Consider the following 25374-nt stretch of genomic DNA (forward strand, 5'->3'; position numbering starts at 1 on the left):
ACCCTTCCCTTCCCTTGCTCCTAAACTACCACCTTATTCTAACTACTTCTGTGTGCAAGAGGGTGTAAATCTTTAAAGAGGAATTCCTAAGAACCCCAACCCCTAACTCAACACGTATCCCACTTCCCCCCATATCACTCAAAGGACCAGTCATGAAACTTTGTGATAGAGAGGTGAGAGATTCAAGAGTGATTGAGACTTTTTTTTCCTAGACATGGCCAATTAGGGAATTCATTTTACGTGACTATACATACCTATTTGTTAAGGGGGTAATTTTTCTTGCTTTTTAAATAGGAGGAGGGGTGGTGGGATGGATAAAAAGTTGATTTTTTCCCCCGACGATTGAAATAAAGTAACCAAAAATGATTTCATTGACTGAAAAAGGTTAAATTTTATAAAACAACAAAAATGATGTATCTATTGAAAATGGTTCGTTATGGATACTATTTTTCCGCATCCCTGCATCTTTTTTTTTTAACTGAGATGTCTAGGTTATCATGATCTTAATGATCAAGGTTTCTTTACTTAAAACATGAGTTTTGTTTTTGTTTTTTGGGTGGGGGGGGGTTGTTTGTGTTTTTTTTAACGCCAACAACGAGACGAGGGAACGCTTCGTCTCGGCCACTGCAGCTGTAGCTGCCACGTCCCAGGTCCCGGTCTCGTTCCCCGCAGTTCTCTTGTGTGCACCGGAGACCGCGCGGCATTAGGAAGAAGGGCTGCATCTTGTGGAGCCCAGGGAGCAGAGCGCTACACACAAGAAAAGACCGCGGCGCGAAGCTCTAGATGGGGAGCAAATAAGCCGGGAGCCACCCGCCCAGAACTCCCGAACCTGCGCTAAATCCAGGCGGCGAAGCCACTGAGGGACCACCGCCGCAAGCACTAGGCTTCGGAGCGCCGGGAACCCTAGCAGTCGACGAGAAAGCGCCCGCCCTCTCGCGAGAAAGGGGCGTCGGCGGAAACCGGGAAAAAGCCCCCCCCCCCATTCCCCATCGCCGGGAGCTGTCCAACTGGGCGGGGCCAAAGTAAACCCGCCCCTTCCGATTCTTCTCTCCCCCTCAGCTCTCGCTCGGACCCACTGGGGCTTGGTGGGTCGGGGCGTGAGGTTCTTGCGGGTGTTCTGACCGGGCCCTGCCTCGTAGCGGTTCTCCGTGGGTGCTGAGCCCTAGTCCGGGGAAAGGCGCGCAGAGCAGGTAGAGGAGAAAAGGAGCAGGGGAAAGAGGGCGGGGCGGGTCTGCCCCTCGCGGCCCCGCCCCTTTCTCTCGGCTCCTGCTCTCCATCCCTCCCGCCTGCCAGGGGGCTCTGGGGCCAGGTCCCCTGGGCGGCAGCGGTCCGGCGGAGGTGCTTCAGCTCCGCGGCCGCCTTTATCCCGCCGCCGCCTCGCCAACCTGCCTGCCCCCCGCCCCCATCCGCTTCCCGCCAGCGTCTGAACCGGGAGGATGGTGGGATTCGGGGCCAACCGGCGGGCCGGCCGCCTGCCCTCCTTGGTGCTGCTGGGGCTGCTGGTAGTGATCGCAATCCTCGCCTTCAACTATTTGCGGGTCTCCTCCCGCCACGTCCTGCTTCAGGAGGAGATGCTGGAGCTGCAGAGCCAGGTGCAGAGGACCGAGGTCGCCCGCAGTCACCTGGAGAAGCGCAACTCGGACCTCCTGCTGCTGGTGGACTCGCACAAGAAGCAGATGGACCAGAAGGAGGCCGACTACGGCCTCCTCAGCAGCCGGCTGCAGGCCAGGGAAGGCCAGGGGAAGAGATGTGAAGATGACAAGGTAAGGGCGACCCCTTTCTTCCATTCTCCCTTTCCCCCACCCCCACCCCCCAGCCCTCACCTCCAACTCCAGGCCCTTTCCCCTCGGCCCAGGGGAATGGATGCTGTTAGCTTACTAGCATCTCAGAGTCTCTCTTATGTTCCCACGAATTCCTCGCTTCTGACATTTAATAACCATTGCTCAATCACCCTCATCTTCCATCACCTAGCCCCTGCTGGACTGTATCAGGTAAGTGTAGTTCCTGTTGGGGTTGTCTTGTATGGATGGGGAGGGACCGCTCCCTCCCACCTTTTTCTTCAAGCTCAGCTGCTGAGCTGGCAGTGCAATCATCAGGCTTATGTGGCAGCATCACACTCACAAACACATAAATCTAGAGACTGCCAAGATTTGGTATGGTTATTATTGATATCGTCCTTATCCTGTACAACCTAAAAATGTTTCTTTTCGTTCTTTTTTTCTTTTTAAAAAAACAAACAACCCCCCCCCCCAAAAAAAAAACCCACCCAACACCACTGCACCTTTTCAGACTCAGCCTACCTACCGGAGTTACACAAGACTTATCCTTTAAGCAATAATCATTTCCACAAAACTGTATGTTGGTGATTTCCAAATCGTTACCGTTCTTTGAATCCATTTATATTATCAGAGCCAAACTTATAACCTGAACATATTTATTCCAGATTGGCTAAATTTGTAGGAGGGTAGGACATAAAGATATAAGTACCTAGATTAACATTTTATGAAAGTGTTTCTCAGTGGGATTTTTTTGGAGTGGGAGTGGGGAAATAAAGTGTAATTGCTGCTTCTTAGTTCTCTAGGTTTTATATTTTATGCAGAAAATGATAAATGGCTTCAAATTAAAAATACTTAAAACCACTTTATAAATCTGCTAATTTTAATGTTTTTCATGTAGCAGAAATCCATAGCTGAAATAAATGTCTTTATGAACTCCTTTTTTTGCTAATCACCTTAATTTTTACATCCTTGATATCTATATGTAACCTTTGCCAACCACAAGTTATACAGGTAATGAATGTTACACCAAAACCTCATGAGGTATGTCATTTTCTTAGATTTAATACTTCTTTTTAAGCCATCATCTACCATTTTCTAGCCTCTTCACCACTTGACCTCTTATAACACTAAGATTGAGGTCCTCATATACCTGCTTCTTCATGAAAACCTATCACTGTTTATAACATAGGATCATATATTTACAATAAGACTTAAATGTCTTCTAGTACCACTACTTTGATTTTACAGATGAGGAAACTGAGACCCAGAAAGAAATGATTTTTCTAAGGTCTCACATATAGTATCAGAGTCAGACTTTCAATTTGTATATTCTTACCCAGAACCCAGTGTTCTTTCCATTATACTGTGCTTTCTTTGACCTCAAAGGAAGAACTACCTCTTTAAAAAACAAACCATTCTACCTGTATTTTAGGTTTCATTCCATCTGTTTTTCCCCTCTTCTGCCTTTATACATAGCACAGCTTTTTCATCTCCTAGAAAGACCCTGCATTTGACCATGCTACCTATTGTAGTTTCTCTCCTTCCTGTATATTTTGTATTTTACCCTTACCAAAATTCTTTAACCTGCAATTTACAACTGTTTCTACTTCCTTGTCTTCAATTCTCATTTTAATCTCTAGTAATACATCTTCTGACATTACCACTCTGTTAAAATTATTTTCTTGAAGGTCACCAGTGACCTCCTGAACAAATTCAAAGACCTTTTCTTAATTTTCATTCTACCTCATCTCTCTTTGGCATTTGATACCGTTATTTGTTATCTGCTTCTTAAAACCATCTCTTCAAAGACATTTGTTTCCTAGTGGGTGTTCTTAACACTTTTCCAACTTGTTCTTCTCTATTTCCTTAGTACTCCTGTCTCTTCCTGTCCTCTGGAAATAAGGTTTGTTTTTTACACTATGTTAGCTTTAGACCTCTGATCCTAGCTAAACATTCTAATGGTTTCACTTACTTTTTTGTGCTGATAACTTTGAAATATCAGATTTGGAAGGGATCTCAGAGGTTATTTAGTCCAACTCATACCTTCTGATATATCTTTAGCTAATATGCATCTATCAATCTGCTTAAAGATCTCCATTAATAGGGAAGCCCATTCCCTCCTCAAACAGGCCATTTAACTTAACAGTTCTAATTATTAGGAAGTTATTAAGCTTCTTTTGCAATCTGCTTCTTTGCAACTTTTACCTATTGTCCCAAGTTCTGCCATCTAAAAAAAGAGCAAAACAAGTCTCCCTATTCTATATGACAACCTTTCAACTACTTGAAGGCAGTCATCATGTTCCCTTAGAAGTGTGAACAGGGTAGAAGATGGCAGGACTGTCACTTATTTAATTCTAAACATTTTCTATCCCTCCATTAATGAAATCTAAGCATATTACCAACAATGACCTGCGTATTTGTTTCAAGGATCTCTCTTTTTCCCCTCGAGTATGAGGTAGTGGGGATAGTAAGAAGAGAACAAAAGGTAGGTCAAAAAGAATAACAGAGAGAGGGGCAGCTAGGTGGTGCAGGGGATAGAGCGCCGGCCCTGGATTCAGGAGTACCTGAGTTCAAATCTGGCCTCAGACACTTAACACTTACTAGCTGTGTGACCCTGTTCAAGTCACTTAACCCCAATTGCCTCCTAAAAAAAAAAAAAGAATAACAGAGAGTACAACTTTTAAAGTTACATGTTGAATTTATTAGTCATTTGAGGCTAAGATCAAGTATATATATATATAGATAGATAGATATAAAAGCAAACTCTATAATAAAAGAGATTCAGTCTCTTCTATAGTTCTCTCCTGTTTTACAATCCATATGGAAATCCTCATTTTAATTGGTATTTGTTAAGTTCAGAATAAAAAAATTAACAAAAATGAATACTGAATAATATGACTGCAGTTCAAGAAATGGCACAAACAACATCCAGGACACATGACTAGCAAAGGAGGTGGATTGGTTATATAGCAGAGTGAAAGGTTAGAGATGGACAGATGGAGTATTGCACTTGTATCTGTAAAACATTAAAAGAGCCAGAGCGTCCAGCACATTGAACAGGTCCTTATTGGGTTATAGAGTAACAGCTGGCCACAGAGTCTAGAGCCCTCAAACCTAAGGCCAAGAAAGGTCAAATGACTTGTTCAGGGTCACACAGATAATAAATAAGTGACTTAGGTAGGATTTGAACCCAATTTCATCCTGACTTTAAGTTCATCACTTTATCCACTATACCATTTTTCCTCTATAGGGGATCAGTGAAAATATTTGGATGTAATTACACAAGATGAAAAGGCTTGGGTGGATTGTAGTCTGTTTTGGTAGAAGGAATACTTATGAATTGAATCAAGGATCTATCAAAATATAATTACATTAGCTCGTTTAGCTGTTATGTCAGGTGGTTGACTCATTGAGCTTATTATAATGTACTGAAACCTCATTTATCTTTTTTGTGTCAATTGTTGTCTAGCTATATCTCCCCTATTCTGAATTTATGTACTTGTTCATTAGGAATCAAAGTGGTCTTGAAATTTGGTCTTATTTGATTCAGCCCATCATATTAGCCTGCTGAAATCTTTCTGCATCTCAGATTTGTCCAGCATTTTTGTATTATCTTGTATTATCTATCTGTGCACTTGAGAAGGATATCATTTATGCCTTTATCAAAGTGATTGATAAAAATGCTGAACAGAACAGAGCCAGAAACAGATCCCTAGAGATCTTTCAGATTGACATTGATCCATTAATCATTTTTGGACCCAAATTGTACTAGTGCAAATCCATCTAGCTGAAATTCTGTCTACCCTGTATTTCTCTATTACGTTTATAAAACTAACATAAGACTTCATCATACACTTTGCTAAAATTCAGCAAAACCTTCTACTAGTCTAATAAATATGTCAAAAAAAGGAAATTAACTTAATCTAGCATAATATATTCTTAATGAACTTGTGCTGCTTCTTAGTGATCTGTTGTTTCCCTATGTGGATCCTCACATACCATCCATTTTAATAATAAATTCTAGAATTTTTTCAGGAATAAAAATCAAGTTCATTGGTATATTTATTGTTTCAGTTGTTTTTCAGCTGTGTTTGACTCTTCCTGACACCATTTGGAGTTTTCTTGGCAAAGATATTAGAGTGGTTTGCCATTTCCTTCTCCAGCTCATTTTACAGATGAGGAAATTGAAGCAAACAAGGTTAAATGACATGCCCAGGGTCAGACAGCTAGTAAGTGTTCGAGACCAGATTTGAACTCAGGAAAATGAGTTTTCCTGGCTTTTGGCCTGGCACTCTATCCACTGTACAACCCAGCTGCCACCCCATTAGTATACAGTTTGAATCAATATCTTCAGCTCCAGTCTCTTACCTTGAGTGTCTTAGTATATCTCAAATTCAACAAAATACATTTGTCTCTACATTTAGTGGGGCTAGGGCCCTATAAATGTGAAAAAACACAAGTAACTTTAGGCCCCACCCCAAACCTTTAATTTTACTAATTCTGATCATATTTATTTAACACATAGACCAAATAAAACAACACATTGCACCCATTAAAAAGTTGCAGTTTCTATACAAGAGAGATTAGTATCTCACACACTCTGCAGAGTCATCACAGCCACAAGTGTAGTTACAGCAGCTTCATCACCATTTTCCAAGTACAAGATAAAATGATCACAATGGGAGAAAAATCATGTAATTTAGTCTGGATGGTAGAGAGACAAAGAGGAGGTGTTCCTAAAGAGAGTGTCTAGCCTGTAGTTCTTTAGTATACTAAAACTTTGAACAAAATTTAACTGTTTATAATAAATTTATGTATGTATACTTACTGTAGTAAATGACAAAATAGATTAATATGCAGTTTTTACTCATTTATGATTTACTAAAAAAAATGTTTAGTTTACTTTACATATGTGGATCATCTGTGATTCTTCTGCAATACTCCAAAAATCTTCAAAAATTCCCATTTAATTATCGATGGCCAACCCTAAAATAACCAAAATCGCCAGTGTGAAACCCACAAATGCCAAGAGATGACTGTGGTATGGAATGACTGTAGTATGGAATCACTAAATAGGGAGAAGTGAGACCTGAATTCTAGAACCTTTGCTGCCACTAATTTTAATTATATGACCTTAGACAAGTCATTAAACTCTGAGACTTGATTTTTTTTAAACTGCAAAATAATTAATTTGGACTAACATCCTTTTTTAATTTTTTTTTTTTTGTGGGGCAATGGGGGTTGAATGACTTGCCCAGGGTCACACAGCCAGTAGGTATCAAGTGTCTGAGTCCGGATTCGAACTCAGGTACTCCTGACTCCAGGACCAGTGCTCTATCCACTGCGCCATCTCGTTGCCCCCGGACTAACATCCTTTCTAAACCTTAAGATTCTGTGTTGCATTAAAATTTGTTGTCTCCCCACACTCTATTTGGCTCCACTTTTCAACTTTTTCCATCTGTAATAATACCACTATTAGATATCTGAGAATAATATGATTCTTCCCTTTCATTCCTTATCTTTCATTCCTTAAGTCACCAAATCCTGTCCATTCTTTTGAAGTATCTGTTATATTTGTTCCTAATGTCAAACCCTTTAATATAGTTTTTATTAGCACGATAGCCCCATAACTGATCTCCTTATCTCCTGTCTATTCCCCCTTCATTCTATCCTGCACAAAGTGAGGTCCAGGAAAATATGAGGTCATTATAGGCAGTAGGTGGCAGAGCCCACACTCAGACTCAGGACCTCTAAGTCAATATCCATTGCTCTTTCTACTTCTTCATATTTCTTAAAAGACCTGCCCTTTCTAAATACTCTGATTCTCCGCTATCTTATCCTTTTTCAAACTTTTGTACTTAAACAGTGCTTGATTATGTATTGTTGTATGGTGCTCATACTTTTGTGTTAATCTTGTGTTGCCAACTAGATCATACTTTTTTAAAAGTAGAAATGTCATATTTCTTATTTGATTAGTTGCTCTTTTATTAGCTCAATATAAAACAGGCTTTTCATATATTGTATTTGCCTAAAGTCCAAATAGAATTTTCTTCCAAAAAGTTGTTTTTATTCTGATCTTTAATATGTACTGATCTTTGATATGTAATAATAATAATAATACTGCCTTAGTCAGCTATGCACTGATACTTTTATTGTTTGGTTCAGTGTCTCATATTTTTGTTCTTTCTCTTATCACTTTGCTTTGGTCCTACTCACAGAGAATCCTTTGGTCATAGGGGTTAGGGCCAAGTGGAATCTGAATAACCTTCCAAATAGCAGAAAAGCCATGTATTTGCATCTTCCCCTTTCTGAGAAGTTGTCAGCTTTGTTGTATAAAAACTGTGATTGAGGATGTGGGTATAGGATGATCCATTATTTTAGTGCTGCCTCATTCCTTTTTGGAAGTGAGAATGGGATTACTTTGAGAGTTTGCAGAAAATCATTGAAAAGAATTCAACATCAGGGGGCAGCTAGGTGGTGCAGTGGATAAAGCACCAGCCCTGGATTCTGGAGGACCTGAGTTCAAATCCAGCCTCAGACACTTGACACTAGTTGTGTGACCCTGGCCAAGTCTCTTAACCCTCATTGCCCCACACACAAAAAAGAAAAGTATTCAACATCTTACATTTAATCACAACTACCTTCTAAAACAGGCATTTTGTGATAAACTAACTGCCTTACCTGTAGATGAAAGAAATAAACTGCTGGTCTAAAACTTAAAAATCTTAATGATGAAGTGGAATGCTTTTAAGGTCAATGTCTTGAGTTGGGTCTCCACTAAGCCCTCTAAGCCCACAGATGCTTGTAATGTCAGGTTGACCAGTGAGGGGAACTTTCCAAATGGGTGGTAGGAAAGTTAGATGGTAACTCCTCAGGAAGGTTGTCTCAGAGATAGCTTTATACTAGTTATTTAGGCAGCACAAAAATTTGCCGAAGAGGGTATTAGCACCTGTGTTATGAGGTGAGGTTTGGGAGGGGGGCATAGTATTGTCGGCTCACCTGGGTGGTAGCACCATCAATGATTTATAAGGTTTTTCCCTTTTATAAAACAAAAAAAGCCCCTACTATTACATTAGAATTGTTTAATTTTCTAGTTCCCAGTGATTCTAGGGCAGTGATTGGCTGAATGAGGTGATAAGAATGGGATGGGATCACTCATCTTTCTTATGTTTGTTTAGGAAGCATAAATGTATTATCTATTGAAACTAGGTTCTACAAAGAAAAATTCTTCTCTTGGACAGACAAACTTTCTTAGAGATCAAAGAATCCATACAGGTCAGAATGCTTGTAAATAAAACAAAAGTAGGAAAAATTTAGAAACATCCCCCATGATATTATTCACCTGAGGAGTCATGCTGGACAAAAATGTTATAAATGTCATGTTGTGAAAAAACCTTCAGTCAGTGCTCATCTATTATGGTATTTCATAAGGTTGATACTAGAGAGAAACCCTTCAAATGTAATCCTTATGGGAGGGTCTTCAGTCACAGATCTCACCTTATAGAATATGAGAGAAGGTTCATACTCTTGAGAAAACCTATGTGTGTAATGAATGAGGGTCAACATTCAGAGACTGATGAAACTTTTTATTCAACATCAGAAGTCACATGAATGTGAAGCTTTATGTATATAATTGTGAGAAACCCTTTGGGCATAGATAAACCTTCCACACCAGAGGAGTCCTACTGCAGAGAAAACCTAGTTATATTTAAGTTGACCTAGATGTGTATTTTATAGTTAGTATGTTTCCTGTAGGAAGTATAACAATGGATTTTGTTTCTGAATCCATATAATAAATATTTTTCTTTTAATGAGAAAATGGAGATAAGTCACATTAATTGTTTTAAATAATAAAATTGATTCACTTAAAAAAAACAACCTGCCTTGGGGCAGGCATTGTTACAGTTTTGGAAACGGGGAGAGGCTTTATCACCAGTTTAGGTTTTTGTTGTTGTTCAGTTGTGTCTGACTTTTTGTGACCCCATTTGGGGTTTTCTTGGCAAAGGTACTGGAGGGGGTTGTCATTTCCTTCTCCAGCTCATTTTTCTGATGAGGAACTGAGGCAAAAAGGGTTCAGTGTCTTGCCCAGCATCACATGTTTAGTTTACTAACCTTCTTGGATGGGAGATGATAGAATGAGACCAACTGACATGCAGTATCAATTGAAACTTAACCAATTTGGGTTCAAAGACTTTGTGGCGCTTAAACCCCAGGAACATAAAGAAATGGAGTTTAATCTGTTGTGTTACCTAGGGATATGAAAGGATAGGAGGAACCAGTCTTCCTGGCCATCAGACCTGAAAGGGGGGAGGGAGGAAGCATAAAGGAGCAACCAAGGAGACTTTACAAAGCATGGAAGAGAAATATAGAAAGACACACAAATGGACAGTGTTTAGGATAGGTTTCAAGGGATAGAAATTTTACTTGGAACTTAAACTTGTAATTACCTTACTATTTTTCTTTCTTTTTTGTGCTTACCTTTTCCAGACCTTTTGTTAACAAACCATTCTTTTGATTCTTAATATGTCTCCAGTATTTAATCAAAGTAGATCTTTGATAAGCTTGGTTGCAGCATTTATCTTGGCACTTTTCTGGAACCCTTGACACGAAGGGAGTTCTGACATTGAAAGGATCATATTACTTGGGTTCAGTCTGGGAGTCTAGTTGGTGAAAGCTGTTATTGAGTGCATTATTCCTCATTGTTATTATTTTTAACTATCTTTGTGATTTTGATGGAGGTGATGTAGTACATTAAGTTATGGTTAGATCACTGGACTTGGAATCAGGAAGACCTGAGTTCAAATCCTGCCTCAGACCCTTACTAGCTGTGTGATCCTGGGCAAGTCATTTAGTCTCTTTTTGACTCAGCTTCCTTATCTGTAAAATGAGGGTAATAATAGTACCTAATTCCCAAGGTTATTGTGAGGATCATATGAAATGATATTTGTGAAACACTTGGCAAACCTTCATGTAATATAGAAGTTCTTGTTATCATTGTTATTCTAATTACTATTAGTCTGACCTCAATTGAGTGACCATGAAGCTAATTTGCTCAGCTTTCAAATTCCCATTACACTTAAAAGATCACAAACTTGGCTAACCTACTATGTATAGCCAGTCCCAGATCAGACTAGACCAGACTGCTTCAAATTCATCTTTTCATCCCCCCTTCCGTTGTTTCTGGCCTGTTTTCCTCACCTGGACTAGTACCCTATACATTAAACCTCCAGAATCCATTTACTCAATCCTCGGGGAAGTTAATATATTCACTCTTGGAATTTCCACCCTGAGGATCAGCTGTCTTGAATAAGTGCACACTTACGTAGGCCAGCTCCAGGTCAGATCAAACTATACTTCACAGCTTATCTAGTGATCCACCCAAGCCATCTTGCCTTTTGATACTTTATTTCTTCTTTTCCCCTAGCCTCTATTTCTTGCTCTGATCACAGCAACCAAATGAACAGTACCATTGATTCTGGAAAGGACAACTAACCATCCATAGAAATTATCATACCAAAAGGTCCTCTCCTGGTCACAATAACATATATGTTCTTTCGGGTAGTTATTATAAGCTTCTTGAGGGCAGGGATTATCATACTTTTTGTACTTGTATCCCTAGTATTTACCACAGTGTCCAGCACATAGTATTTTTAAAATGCTTTTTGTTTCATTTAGTCATTTTTGAATGAGTCTAATAAGACATGAAGAGGAGGGATTTAGTTAATGGAAAGCCTTAAATGCATGGCAAATGAATTTATATTTGATGCAATAACTTCTTTTTCTTTATGACACTAGTTGCTTTTTTGGAAAAAAAAAAAACAATCATGTCTGACAACATTAGGAGGCAAGCTACCAAGATTCAGAGGTGGGACCTGGAGGAAGAACACAGTGGGATATTTCTGTCTCTTTCTGTGTCATTGTCACTGCCTCTGTCATTCTGTCTCTGTGTGTCTTCTTTTTCTGTCTCTGGCTGTCTGGGAGCTCTGTCTCTCTGTGTCTTGCTCTCCATGTGTCTGTCTATATTCCTTTTTTCTCTGTCATTCTGTGTGTGTGTGTGTGTGTGTGTGACATACACCAAGAATTATTGTGTCTCATGTTGGTAATTCCACTATTGCATTTAGAAGACTATCCAAATGACTCCTGCTCAGCAGAACGTTAATGTTTTTGTTTTCTTAGGCCAATTCGTCCAACATGTAATGACAAGATAATAATTTCTTAAACCTGTGAAAACAAGGTCATGTTTACTTACCTCAGTGCTTCCTTTTTACTTACCTGAGTGCTTCCTTATTTACTTACCTTTACTGAACTTGGCTCTCCTTTCTCCTTACCTAAGCCTGGTCTACTAATTTCCTTTGTACATACAGCATAGCTCCCAGCAGGATTGTGTGAGCTACTGGATCTGGAATCAAGATCTGGGTTCCCCTGGCCTAGTGAATTCATTGCTGGACTTGGAGTCAAAAAAACCTGAGTTCAGATACTTTCTCTGATACATCTTAGCTTTGCAAGCCTGGTCAACTCATTTTACCTTTCTAAGCCTGATTCTTTTTTTTTTTTGGTGAGGCAATTGGGGTTAAGTGACTTGCCCAGGATCATACAGCCAGTAAGTGTCAAGTGTCTGAGGTTGGATTTGAACTCAGGTCCTCCTGACTCCAGGGCCGGTGCTCTCTCCACTGCGCCACCTAGCTGCTCCATCTAAGCCTGATTCTTCAGTTGTAAAACAAAAATAACAGTTCCTTATTTACCTCTTAGGGTTGTTGTGAGGCTCTAATAGAATAATATAAGCAAAGTATTTTGTGATCCCCCATTTCCCCAAGAGGAAGGGAAGGAGGGAGGAAGGGAGAGAGAAAGAGAGAGAGAGAGAGAGAGAGAGAGAGAGAGAGAGAGAGCGCTACCAGTCCCTCCTGAATTCCCATTCTTTTTCAAACCAGCTTTCCTCCTCCTCCAGGCCACCCCAGCTGGGTTTGCCCTTTTCTTAACCCTGTGGCACTAGATCCTCTGGAAATGCCCACTCTGTTCTTATCATACTCTCCTGCTTTCAGGAACTTTTTCTCCAATGTCCCTTCTATTTCCTCCATTTAAATAAAATCTGATTTTCCCCACTTCTCAACTATCAGTGCTAGAAGCCAATCTTCTAGTTTCCCCTGATTCACAAGGCTGGGAGGATTGGTTGCTTTTCGCTCCTCACTGTACTTCTAAACGATTTGTCACCATTCTTCAAAAAATTTTCCTGTGAATCCCATTGTAGTGAATTTATTCCATGTAGTGAATTTTAGTATTCATATTGACCATCACTCACAAACAAATGGAAGTTTTGTCATTACTTTGTTAAATGTATGTATAAATGTATATTTTAAATTATAATATATAATGATAAAATATATATAATTAAAAATAACTAGACAACAGAAGGTCATGATTTCTTTTTTTGTTGTTTGTTTGTTTTTGTTTTTTTAGTGAGGCAATTGGGGTTAAGTGACTTGCCCAGGGTCACACAGCTAGTAAGTGTTAAGTGTCTAAGGTCGGATTTGAACTCAGGTACTCCTGACTCCAGAGCCAGTGCTCTATCCACTGCACCATCTAGCTGCCCCAAGGTCATGATTTCTTAAACAGTCCTCTTTCAATATTCTTTTTATGTTGAAATATTTGTATCTGATTAAGTCCACATTAAAAAGAAGAAATTTTTTAAAATCCACCCTGACCATACCTTCTATCCTTCTGCCTCATTTCTGTGTTATCCATTGGTTCCTTCTTATTCTGGTTTCACTAGCTTCCACTTCCATCTTTGACTGCATTGTCTGTCACTTTAATGTCTACTAGCTATCATCTTAGAAGCCATCATTCCTCTAACACTGATAAAACATGATCTTCTAATCCTCAACCCTGGGTTAGATTCACCATCTGATTTCTTATCTTCTTTTTCTGAGTTGCAGAGCTTCATTGGAAAAAGCCATGAAGTCAAACTGATTTACTAAATGTATAGTATTCCCTCTTCTTTTTATAAAGGAGGACAATGGGTAGGGAATATTGGCATATACTGTCACACATGATTGATGTCTTTTACTGGAACTAGTTTTTTTTTCTCTTAAAAATCTTTTATAATGGTGTTCCTTTAAAAAAACAACACAAGGTATAATTCTCTGAGTACCATAGGATGGATTCAGAAATGAATGTGATTTTGTAAATGTCACTAAAAATAAAATTTTGAAAAATGTATAGTTCATGACTTTAGCTGAACCCTGACTGTGGCCAAGTAACCCTTCTGTCTATTCTTATTGACTGCCTTATTCCATACAGTGACTGTTCCAGAACTTTTCACAACTCAATCTTGAATCAGACTCTGATCTCCTCACACTTATAGCAAATTATTTGACCTCTTTTGCTGGGAAGATTGAAGCTATCCAGTGGTTAAATCTGATAAAGAGAGCTTTAAGCTGAATAATAAATGTCTCTCCTCTGAACTTCTTCTGTGAGGGCATCACTGTCTTCTCAGTAACCCAAGTTTATAAGCTCAGTCATCCTTGCATCTTCTTTTTCCCTCACATTCAGTCAGTTGCCAACTTTCTTCTCTCCACAACATTAGGAATATAGCTCCAGAACTTGAAGAGACCTCAGAACTCATCTGGTCCAACCCCATCATTTTAGAGACTTAGGGAGTTTAAGTGGCTTGCTCAAGATTTTCGTTATTTTTCAGTTGTGTCTAACTCTTTGTGACCCCATTTAGAGTTTTCTTGGCAGAAATACTGTAGTGGTTTGCTATTTCCTTTTCCTGCTCATTTTATAGATGAGGAAACAGAGGCAAACAAGATTAAGTGACTTGCCCAGGGTCACACAACTAGTAAGTGTCAGAGGCCAGATTTGAACTCAGGAAGATGAGTGTTCCTTATTGCAGTCACAGAACTCTACCCACTGCACCACTTAGCTGCACACCAGCTGTTCAATATTTATACGTGGTTTCTTTTTCTTTACTTACTCAGTAGCCATCTTCATTTAAACTGTCAATTCTTCTAATCTAGACCAGTATGATAGCTTGCTTATTGGGTACATGAGGTGTTCAGAGAGGACTAGCACCTCTGGTGTGAGAACTTACCAAGCCCTTTTCAAGGCTTCTTATCCACTTTTGGTGTCTATCTGTCACCCGACTCTTACCTGTGGTTCCAAGGAGCTATATAGCCTGTGCAGCAGCCACACCTCAGTAAAAATGTCTCAGCAGATGGGTTAAATCAGGTTGAAGATAACTAACAGGCATCAAACCTAGAGGTATGTCTACCTTAGCCTGTGAAGACTTTCCCTGGCAGAATAGGTAAATGAGAACAATTTGTTCCAATAGCCATGAAAGCTGCAGAAGTAGACATTGTAGAAGACTTAGAGCTTGGTGAGACGTCAAAGATGCCAGGGTCATACACTGCATCCCAGTCTGTCGCCAGTCACCTTGATTTTCGTCCTACCACTGGACTTTGATGACTCTGGAAGAGAAAGTAAGGCTGATGACTTTGTGCAGCTCTGTTTCACTTAAATCCAATTCACCCCAAAGTCACATCATATCATTGATCCTCTTTGAAAACAAAGGACAAACAACAAACAACAATATTGGTCTCCCTGCCCTTTCCAATCATTCTACAAAGCTGACAAAATAATCTTTCCAAGGTACAGGTTTGACTATGTCACTTTATTGCTTAAAAAACAAAACAAAACAAAACAAAAACTTTAGTGGCTCATTGTAGCCCCTAGAATAAAATGAAAACTCCTTAACCTGGCATTTAGAGCCTTTTATGATCTCCAACCTACCTTCCTTTGTACCAATCTTATTTCAGTCTACTTCCCTTCCTGTAGTCTATGTTGGAGCCAAACTTATCAACTAAGTGTTTCCCTACTTAACATTCCATCCCTCACCTCCACGCTTTTACACAGGTCATCCTACACCTTAAATACAGTCTCCCATCTTGATCTCTTCACATCTTCAATGCTCAGCTCAGTTGCCACACCTCTTTGATTTCTTTGTCATTAGGGTTCTCTTCTTGCTTTAAGGAACCTATATTTGCTTACTTCTGTATAGTTGTTCCCTCCAGGAGCTTGTAAATTTCTTTTTAGGCAGAGATTATTAAATTCAACTGTAGTGGCATTGATCAAAGACAAAAATGTAGTTCCTGGAATCATTCTAGTTTTTCAGATGAGGAAAACACTGATCTTATAGTGTTTGTAAAAAGAGGAGTACAGGTAACCTTTGTGGTACTGGGCATATTTATGAAAGACATACTTATGCAAGCAACTCAGCAATGGAGGAGAAAATGAAAAAGAACTGGCAACAGATGTCCATATTTATTTAGGAAAGCCTGTTAAATCTATAAGATAAGACAAGGGCAATAAAATAGGGTATCAGGAAGTTGGAGGAAAATAAAGAAGATGGGTGGTACTGAAGCAAAAGAAAAGACAGACTAGTTTGTGGTATATAAGAGGTGCTTAGAAGAAAAATTAAAATAGGGAGAAGATAACTTGTCATTAAAAGGTTACAGAATATTTGCCTTAAAAGAAATACATCTGGGGCAGCTAGGTGGCGCAATGGATAGAGCACTGGCCTTGGAGTCGGGAGTACCTGAGTTCAAATCCAGCCTCAGACACTTAACACTTACTAGCTGTGTGACCCTGGGCAAGTCACTTAACCCCAATTGCCTCACTAAAAAAAAAAATTTAAAAATTAAAAAGAAATGCATCTGTACAAAGATTACAGAAAATGAAAGAAAGGAATAGGGAGACCATTCTGAAGAAATGAATGGAAGAAGAGAACAAAAAGAATAGGAATAACTGGTTCATTATGTATAGAATCCAAGGCCCCAAAGAAGCAGGAGGGAGGTAACATAAAATCTAGTATAAGTAAAGAGGTAGAAAGAGATCAGGCTAAGGGAGTAGGAGGGAAAAAAAGGGAGTTCAAAGGAAACCTTGAAGGACTAATTAGAATTATAAAGCTTAAAGAAAGAACACATCTTAAAAATCTTATAAATAGCATAAGATGAAAAAAGTGAGAGGTGTAACCTATGAGGCTATGAGATAAGTAAAACTATAATTTTAGTAAAAGAAAGGCTGAAGAACAATGCAATTTCTCACATGAAGGACCTAGCAAAGTGCTCTCAAAAGAAGTGTAGTATCCCATCTCAAATGGGGTGAGATTTTTTTAAAACTAATTTTTATTGCTATCTTTTGTTTTTATATCATTTATACTTCCCAATGAATATTTTCTCCTCCCTCTCCCAGAGAAATTCTTTATAACAGAATAAAAGAGAGGGGGAAAATACTTCATCAAAAATAATCAACATATCATAAATATTTAACATTATTCCATGTCTATAGTCCTTTAACCCAGCAAAGGTGGGGGGAGAGGAGGTGCCTTTTCATACTTCATCTTCAGACTATACCTGGTTATTGTCATTTCACAGCATTTACTTATTTATTTGTTTGTTTATTTACTCATTTATCCATTTGTTTGTTTATTTTTGTGGGGAAATGAGGGTTAAGTGACTTGCCCAAGGTCATATAGCTAGTAAGTGTCATAAGTCTGAGGCTGGATTTGAACTCAGGTCCTCAATCCAGGACCAGTGCTTTATCCACTGTGCCACCTATCTGTCCCCTCACAGCATTTTTTAAAATTGTTTTACTGTTCTTTCCATTTACATTGTATAGTTGTGTCTCTTGTTTCCTGATTCTGCTTTTTGTACTCTGTATCAGTCAGTATAAATCTTCCCATATTTTATCATGTCTTGAAATTTCTTCTGCCCTAATAGTATTCCATTACATTCATATACCACAACTTGTTTAGCCATTCCCTAATTGATGGGCATTTACTTTGTTGGACAAAAAGTGCTGCTATAAATATTTTGGTTTATGATACCTTTCTTTTTGTCATTGACCTTCTTGGAGTATATGCCTAGCTATGGAATCTCTGGGTTAAAGGGTTTGGATATTTAAATTACTCTCTTTTTATAATTTTAAATTGTTTTACAGAACATTTGGACCATTTCACAGCTCCACCAAAAATGCATTAGTATAGCTGTCTTTCCAAAAGTAGGGGTGAGATTTTAATACATTTTATAGGGAGCAGCTAGGTGGCTCAGTGGATAAAGCACTGGCCCTGGATTCAGGAGGACCTGAGTTCAAATCTAGCCTCAGATATTTGACACTTACTAGCAGTGTGACCCTGGGCAAGTCACTTAACCCTCATTGCCCCGCAAAAAAAAAATACATTTTATAGATGTTCAAAATATGTTGTTTGATTTGAAAGACTTATAATTATGGTTGTGAATTGGGGAGATCAGATTTGAAAATGTATGTGGCACAGTGGATAGAGCACCAGCCCTGGAGTCAGGAGGATCTGAGTTCAAATCCAGCCTCAGACACTTAACACTTAACTAGCTGTGTGACCCTAGGGAAGTCACTTAACCCCAATTGCCTCACCAAAAAAAAAAAGAAAATGTATGTATTCACTAAAAGAAATTTGAAAGTTAAAAAAAAAAGTCGTTTAAGGATATAGTGCCATTTCTGCACCTAATAAGAAGCATGGTTTTAGAGGAGACTTCAACTGTTTTGAGAAAAAGGCATTGAGTAGAAGTACCCAAAAATTCACATTTGAAGAAAACAGCAGAGTGGAGCATCAAACTCAAGAATGCAAAAAGGGAAAATAAGAAAAGTAGTTTAAAAAGAAATATTAGGGGGCGGCTAGGTGGCGCAGTGGATAAAGCACCGGCCCTGAAGTCAGGAATACCTGAGTTCAAATCCGGCCTCAGACACTTAACACTAACTACCTGTGTGACCTTGGGCAAGTCACTTAATCCCAATTGCCTCACTTAAAAAAAAAACAACAAAAAAACAACAAAAAAAAGAAATATTATGGGATAGTTATTTATAAAATGGAAATCAACACATTTGAAGACAAAAACATCAATAGGCTACAAGAAATAGAACTAGGACAAAGCAGATAAACATGAAGTGTATATATAACAAATTCCTATTCAAAGAGGTAGAAAAGACAGCACATGTCCAGGAGAAGGGTATTGAGAGAAGGAAACACAGCAACATTTCGTCTTGGAATTCACCTAAATAAAACATTTTTAAAAATCAGATGATTGGGGAGTACAGAGGAGGCAAGCTACAGTTATAGAGACAGTTTATAGGATTTTATTAAAAGGAAAGGAGAAGGGCAACTAGGTGGCACAGTGGATAAAGCACCAGCCCTGGATTCAGGAGGACCGGAGTTCAAATCCAGCCTCAGACACTTGACACTTACTAGCTGTGTGACCCTGGGCAAGTCACTTAACCCTCATTGCCCCACCAAAAAAAAACAAAAAACAAAAAACAAAAGGAAAGAAGAGGGGCAGCCAGGTGACGCAGTGGATAGAGCACTGGCCATGAATTCAGGAGGACCTGAGTTCAAATCTGGTATCAGACATTTGATACTTAATAGCTATGTGACCCTGGGCAAGTCACTTAACCCCAATTGCCTCACCAAAAAAAAAAAAAAAAAGGAAAGGAGAAAAAAATATAAAATAAGAAAAAGGAAAGGGAAAAAAGAAGATTAGAGAAACTGTATTCTAGATAAAGACTACTGAGTATCAGAAATGCTTAAACCTATAAATACATATATAAAAGAATTTGTCAGAAGAGTAAGATGTTTTATATAAAAGTGGGTGAAATATAAAAGGAAAAGTGGTATTTTTAATGTATTGAGTTTATAAGTGACTGGTAACACGAAGTTTTGAAAAACAATGTTGGGGGAAAGAATTATAAATATGTGTAATGTTTAAGTGCCTTCTATAATAGAAAAAGCTGTGAAGAGCAAATGAGACGGGATGGTTATACATAAAGTATACTACTATGAGATTAATTTACCCAAAATACTGCTTCATACTCTCTTGCTCAGAAATTGTCATTACCCCACAGAAAAGCATCCGAATTTTTATCTGTCATTCAAAGTCCTATATGGTCTAGCTGCAACCTACCTTTCCAGCTTTACCTTCCACAATTTCCCTATAGATACCCTCTATTTTAGTCAAACTGCCATGTTTTAATATGTCATTCGTACATTGCATTCTGCTGGCTTTACTCACTGATCCCTCTCCTTGGAATGCCTGCTCTCCTTTTCCTTCTAAATGTCCACTTATTGAAATCTTACCCATTCATGTATCAACTAAAATATCAATTCCCCCACAGAGCTAGGCTGATCAGCATACCTAAAAGTATTATCTTAAAGTTTTTGGTAATGCCCCTGATATTTATCACATATTTCTGGTATTGTCATTGTGTAGGTAGAAGTACTTTTCTCTTACTAGATTGTAAACATGGTCAACACCTTGAATGCAGGGACTGTGTCATATTCATCTTTTGCTCAGCCATATTACCTTGTACAGAAGCAAGTGCTCAATAAATATTTGAATGAATTAGATATTATGCAGACATAAAATATTTTTTGCCATTACCTCTTTACTTAATCTGTTAAGGAGAGTCTGACATTGGGTCACCATGAATCTACCTGTTTCATTTCTCGAAATGGCAAGAGGTGTTATTTGGAGACGAGTGGTTTCCCTGGGATTACCTTCATAGCTGAAATTTTACTACCCTGTTATTATTGACCTCTTTTCTGTCATTAGGTCCTGAACTTTCAAGACTAATGGGCACATTGGATTTGGAGTTAGAGGCCTTGTGTTTAAATCCTGTCTCTTCTGTTTACCTCCTGTAACCCTGGGCAAGTGATTTAACGTTCTGGGGCTCACCTTCCTCATCTGTAAAAATGAAGCATTTGAATTAGACAATCAGTTCTAAATCTGTGATCCTATTTCTCTTACACTGTGAAGCAGCAGTATTTAAGGGGAAAAAATGAGACAATAATTCTTAGAGAAGCAGCTATAATATAGTGGAAAGAACACTAAATTTGGATTCAGAGGCTCTAGTGTCAAGTTCTGGTTCTGCTACTTCCTAGCTGTATAACCTGGTGCAGGTCAATTAACTTTTTTATACCTTAGTCCTCATATATAAAATGGGGGAAATATACTACATATTTCATGGTGGCTGTGAGGGTCAAATGAGATGGTTTATAAAAAACATTTTATGAAGTACTGTATACATGTTAACTATTCTTGTTATTGTAAAGAGAATCGATCAGGGGAATCCTTTTTGTGATGAACTCTCCAATTATCCCAGTGAGATCTGGGTGGATATTTTTGTTTGGAGACATCTAAGAGATACCTCCCTGTGGATTTGAGCATGCCCACTAGCACCTTACCAAGAAAACCTAGGAAACTTTGGATGTTACATGTGCTTACTTATAGCTTCAGAGCATGAATCAGAGATACAGTTCCCAAGTGGACGTTCATAGCCAAAGAGAAAACAATGGCTGGGGCATCAATAGAATTCCTACAGAAGTACACGATAGATTTGAATGTGCTTATACACAAATTAAAAGAAGAAATCTTGGGACTAGAGTTTCCTAGCTCAAGAGATGGTAGCAGCCAGGACACTGAGAGACTTCCGGGAGAAATAAATGGAAGAAGAATGCATATTTGTGCCCACAGTCCAAGTTAGAAAATTCTAGGATTAGACCTTTGGGAGAAAAAGAGTTTTCCTAATGAAACATGTTCCTTGAGGAAAGAAAAGGATCATTTACATAGTTCTTGAACAGTGTCCTACTTGGAGAACATGGTCATTATATAGTACAGGTCTAGTGGTACAGCCCCCAAAGTGTGTTTACCCTTTAGGGGAACCTCAACCACATGTTGATACTAAGAGTTTTACAAGGCGCTAGAGGAGATGCTGGCGTGTCAAAGGGTTACCCTAAAGGCAGTGCCAAGTTCAGTTCTAATCTGTGAGCTTCTGTTAGTCTTTTGCATCTTCATTGTGTGTGTGTGTAAAATAAAAGCTGTTCTCTATATACATATACACATAAAATGTATACAAATATGTATATCTATATATTTGTTTATATATGCAAGAATTGGTGATGGACCCTTTTTATTCACATTCTGAAAAGTCCAGAAATGAGCTATGTCATGAGTATACTAGTAAATTTTCTTGGAGTAACTTTGAATGGGGGCAGTATTCTCAAGAGAAAATTTCTCTTGCAGAGGTTTGGTCCCTGGGAGGATATCCAATTCTTGTGAGCTCAGAGTTTTGGAAGGTTCTGGGCCATGGAATATATATTATTGTTACTCATGAATTGGGATCATGTTTACCTAGAGCTTTATTTACATTTATAAATTAATTGGTTCATCAAAAAAAAAAAGAAAACATTAAGTCATCTGGTGTAGTTTTATTACATATTAAGTCTTCTTAGCTTGCTTTTAGATGAGAGTACATCTCTGTACCTATCTTTTTATAATACAACTACCTTTCAAAATTAATATTTCCTTTCTTGAATTGGAGTTGGGACATATAGCCTCCCATTGGGCTTTGAAAAAATTATCGAGCAGCTCTCATCACAAGCAGTATTTTTTCAAAAGACTGTATGCTGTATTATATCCTATACACCAAAGGGAAAAGAATATTTTTATGTGCAAACTGAAAATAAATTTGTGCAATTACAGAATCAAACCTTTCTGCTCTGCTTTTTATTATTAAACCCATAGTAAATAAAAATAGCTTTGTTTTATTTAGTAAAATAAAATTTAATCTTTTTTCAGGTTAAGCTACAGAACAACATATCATATCAGATGGCAGACATACATCGTTTAAAGGGTAAGAAATTTCATTATAAATTAAGAATAAGTAAATGAGTACTAAATGTCAAAAACTAAGGCCCAAGAAGTAGTGGACTAAAATAGAACTATCAGTTCTACCTATAAACATAAATGTCAAAAATCTTATATATAATATGACTTTAAATTAGGTATATCTATAGTCATCCATATTTCACACTATCCTAAAACGTTTTTATAAATGTTGTTTTATGCCATAATATATCGGAGGTTTTTTTTGGGGGGGGCAGGGCAATGAGGGTTAAGTGACTTGCCCAAGGTCACACAGCTAGTAAGTGTGTAAAGTGTCTGAGGCCGGATTTGAACTCAGGTCCTCCTGAATCCAGGGCTGGTGCTTTATCCACTGCACCACCTAGCTGCCCCCTTAATCACTTTTAAAACATAATTCTAAGGGGCAGCTAGGTGGTGCAGTGGATAGAGCACCAGCCCTGGATTCAGGAGGACCTGAGTTCAAATCCGGCCTCAGACACTTTACACACTTACTAGGTATGTGACCCTAGGCAAGTCACTTAACCCCAATTGCCTCACCAAAAAAACCCAAAAAACGAAAACATAATTCTAAATTGCTTTATAGAATTGATAGAACAATTCACAGCTCTATCATGTGTTACTGTGCTTTTCTTTCCATAACCACTCCTATAGTGACATTTTTCATCTTTTGGAATTTTTTTTTGCCAATTTTCTGAATGTTGGGCAAACCTTCAGAGTTGTTTTAATTTACATTTCTCTTATTATTAGTTTGCAGTTCTCTTAAAAACTGTTTATTTATATCCTTTGACCACATTTCTGCTGGGGAATGGCTCTTGGTCTTATATTTGTGTTAGTTTTCTATATAACTTGTATGTAAAGCCCATATCAGATATTTGGTATAAAGATTTTTTCTTTTTCCCTCATTAGTAGAGAGGAAGGAACTTTTACCTAGAGAGAGATTTGGAGTGGAAGAAGTTTGCCTACCATCAGATAGGGGTTATTATCCACAGCCAAACTAGCTGTTCTCCTTTTACAACATATTCATCACCTTGCCTCCATTTTGTACAAGGCATACCCTAGGTCTGGAATGCTCTCTCTCATCTCTACCTTCTATGTAGTTTCTATTGGGGGCCACCTTCTGTGTAAAGCCTAAAGCCTTTCTTCATTCCTTTAGTTGTTAGTACTCCTTCCTCTACTTGAAAGACTAGTCTTTGCTTTGTTTTACTTAACTATGTACATATCTATTCCTCCAGAAGAAAGTACACTCTTTGAAGTCAAAAATGGAATTTTATCTCCATTTGTTTCTGCATTGGATCTTGGGTTTATGGGTTTAGAACTCAGCTGGTTTAACCTCCTTTTAACATGAGGGAACTGTCCAATGGAAGTGAAATAACTCATCTCTAGCCATACAAGCCTTTATATTTATAAAAACCATCAGGAATAAATTACAAAAGGAAACTCATTCCTGATAACTACAGTTCTGTCACTTTGAAGTAACAAAGTTTGTCAGCTAGCTGATTGGGGCTGGAGGTCCAGAATCAGTCTACTTTTGTTCAGACCCAAACCCAAGATACGAAATTGCAAAGCTGAGACCAGGATGGCAGCAATCATACTTTGCCCTGGATCAGACCACTTTGAGAATCCTGAAAGTATGTAGGTCCCCAGCCTGTCTCTGAGATCTTAGAGTAACATAACACCCAATGCCCCAAAAGGTAGCAACAGTACCATCCCAAACCTCCCTTCCCTCCAGAAGTGTGGCAATTGGAAGATGATGAGATCCAACATTCTTCAGACCCTTCAAAGCTGGCAAAGTGTCCTTCTTTGGTCAAAGTTGGAATAGGGAGGGGAGAGGGGACAAAGATCTGGCCAAGGCCAAAGCTGAAGCCTCTCTTTCCTTCTCAGGCAGTTCCTTCTTAAGGGTATGTTGGAAAGCTACATGTTTATAATTCTCCTGTCTCAGTTCAGTTTTCTCTATCCAAATATGATTCTCGTGAGACTTCATTCTGTTTCCAAGGCTTTTTTAAAAGACTTTGTCCATTGTCTTTTAATTTATTGGTTGATTAAGATATGGTCTTATCCAATTAAGGTATCAGAGCTAAAATGAAGCAGAGTGGTTTCCACACCAACCCCCCTCTTAACTTTCTCTAATTTAACCACAGCCAGTATGTATCCAAAGCAGAACTAGAACCCAGCTCTTCCTGGGTTGGAAGCTAACTTTATAATCCATTAAACTTGTTGCCTCTCCTATGAAAACAACCAGTGAATAACATTTGAAAAGGTGGTGATTAGTCTTAGCATTTAATTAACTGGAAATGAACCTCTTTGGCTTAGTTCCTAGGGAGCTTTCGAAGTATGGATTTTTTTCCTTGAATTTTCTAATGTCCTTTTGGCTAAAAAAAAATTGATATGTTTTATTTTGCTATATAATTTTATTTTTTGGGGGGGGGAGGGCTGGATCTGTGCTATCATTGGCATAAGGAACTTTCAGTAAGGAAGCCTCTATCAATACAAACTGGCAACTGTTTAGAGTCTTATGGTCTTAGACACTTACCTAAGGGCACAGAGACCTTAAGTGATTTTTCTAGGGTCACACAGCCAGTATGTGTCAGATGAGAGACATGACACATCTTTCAAATCTTAGACTCTTCTGGAAAACAGTTTGGAACTATACCCAAAGGGCTATAAAACTGTTCATACTCTTTGACCCAGCAATACTACACTACATCTAAATCCCAAAGAAATCAAAGAAAGAGGACAAGGACCTATATGTCTGAACAATACAATAATTCAAGACAATTCCAAAGGATTTATGATGAAAAATACTATACGTCTTCAGAGAGAGAATTGATAAAGTGTGAGTGCAGATTGAAACATAATTTTTCAATTTTCTTTGT

At 38.4% G+C, this 25374-nt stretch overlaps 1 protein-coding gene across 6 annotated transcripts in view; it reads left to right on the top strand.

The window, feature by feature from the left end:
* The first annotated feature begins 1034 nt into the window (after nucleotides 1–1034).
* The window catches only part of GOLM2 (golgi membrane protein 2), a 90046-nt gene continuing 65706 nt past the window's right edge, over nucleotides 1035–25374 (top strand). For all 6 annotated transcript variants that reach the window (XR_006354870.1, XM_043985430.1, XM_043985428.1 and 3 more), the window contains exons 1-2: nucleotides 1035–1763; nucleotides 22436–22490. Coding sequence is in view for 5 of the 6 variants with exons in the window: in XM_043985430.1 (XP_043841365.1) it covers nucleotides 1437–1763; nucleotides 22436–22490 (382 nt within the window). In the remaining variant the exon portion in view is untranslated. The remainder of the gene's footprint in view (nucleotides 1764–22435; nucleotides 22491–25374) is intronic.

This window comes from Dromiciops gliroides, chromosome 2, assembly GCF_019393635.1.
Source record: "Dromiciops gliroides isolate mDroGli1 chromosome 2, mDroGli1.pri, whole genome shotgun sequence".
Lineage (NCBI taxonomy): Eukaryota > Metazoa > Chordata > Mammalia > Microbiotheria > Microbiotheriidae > Dromiciops > Dromiciops gliroides.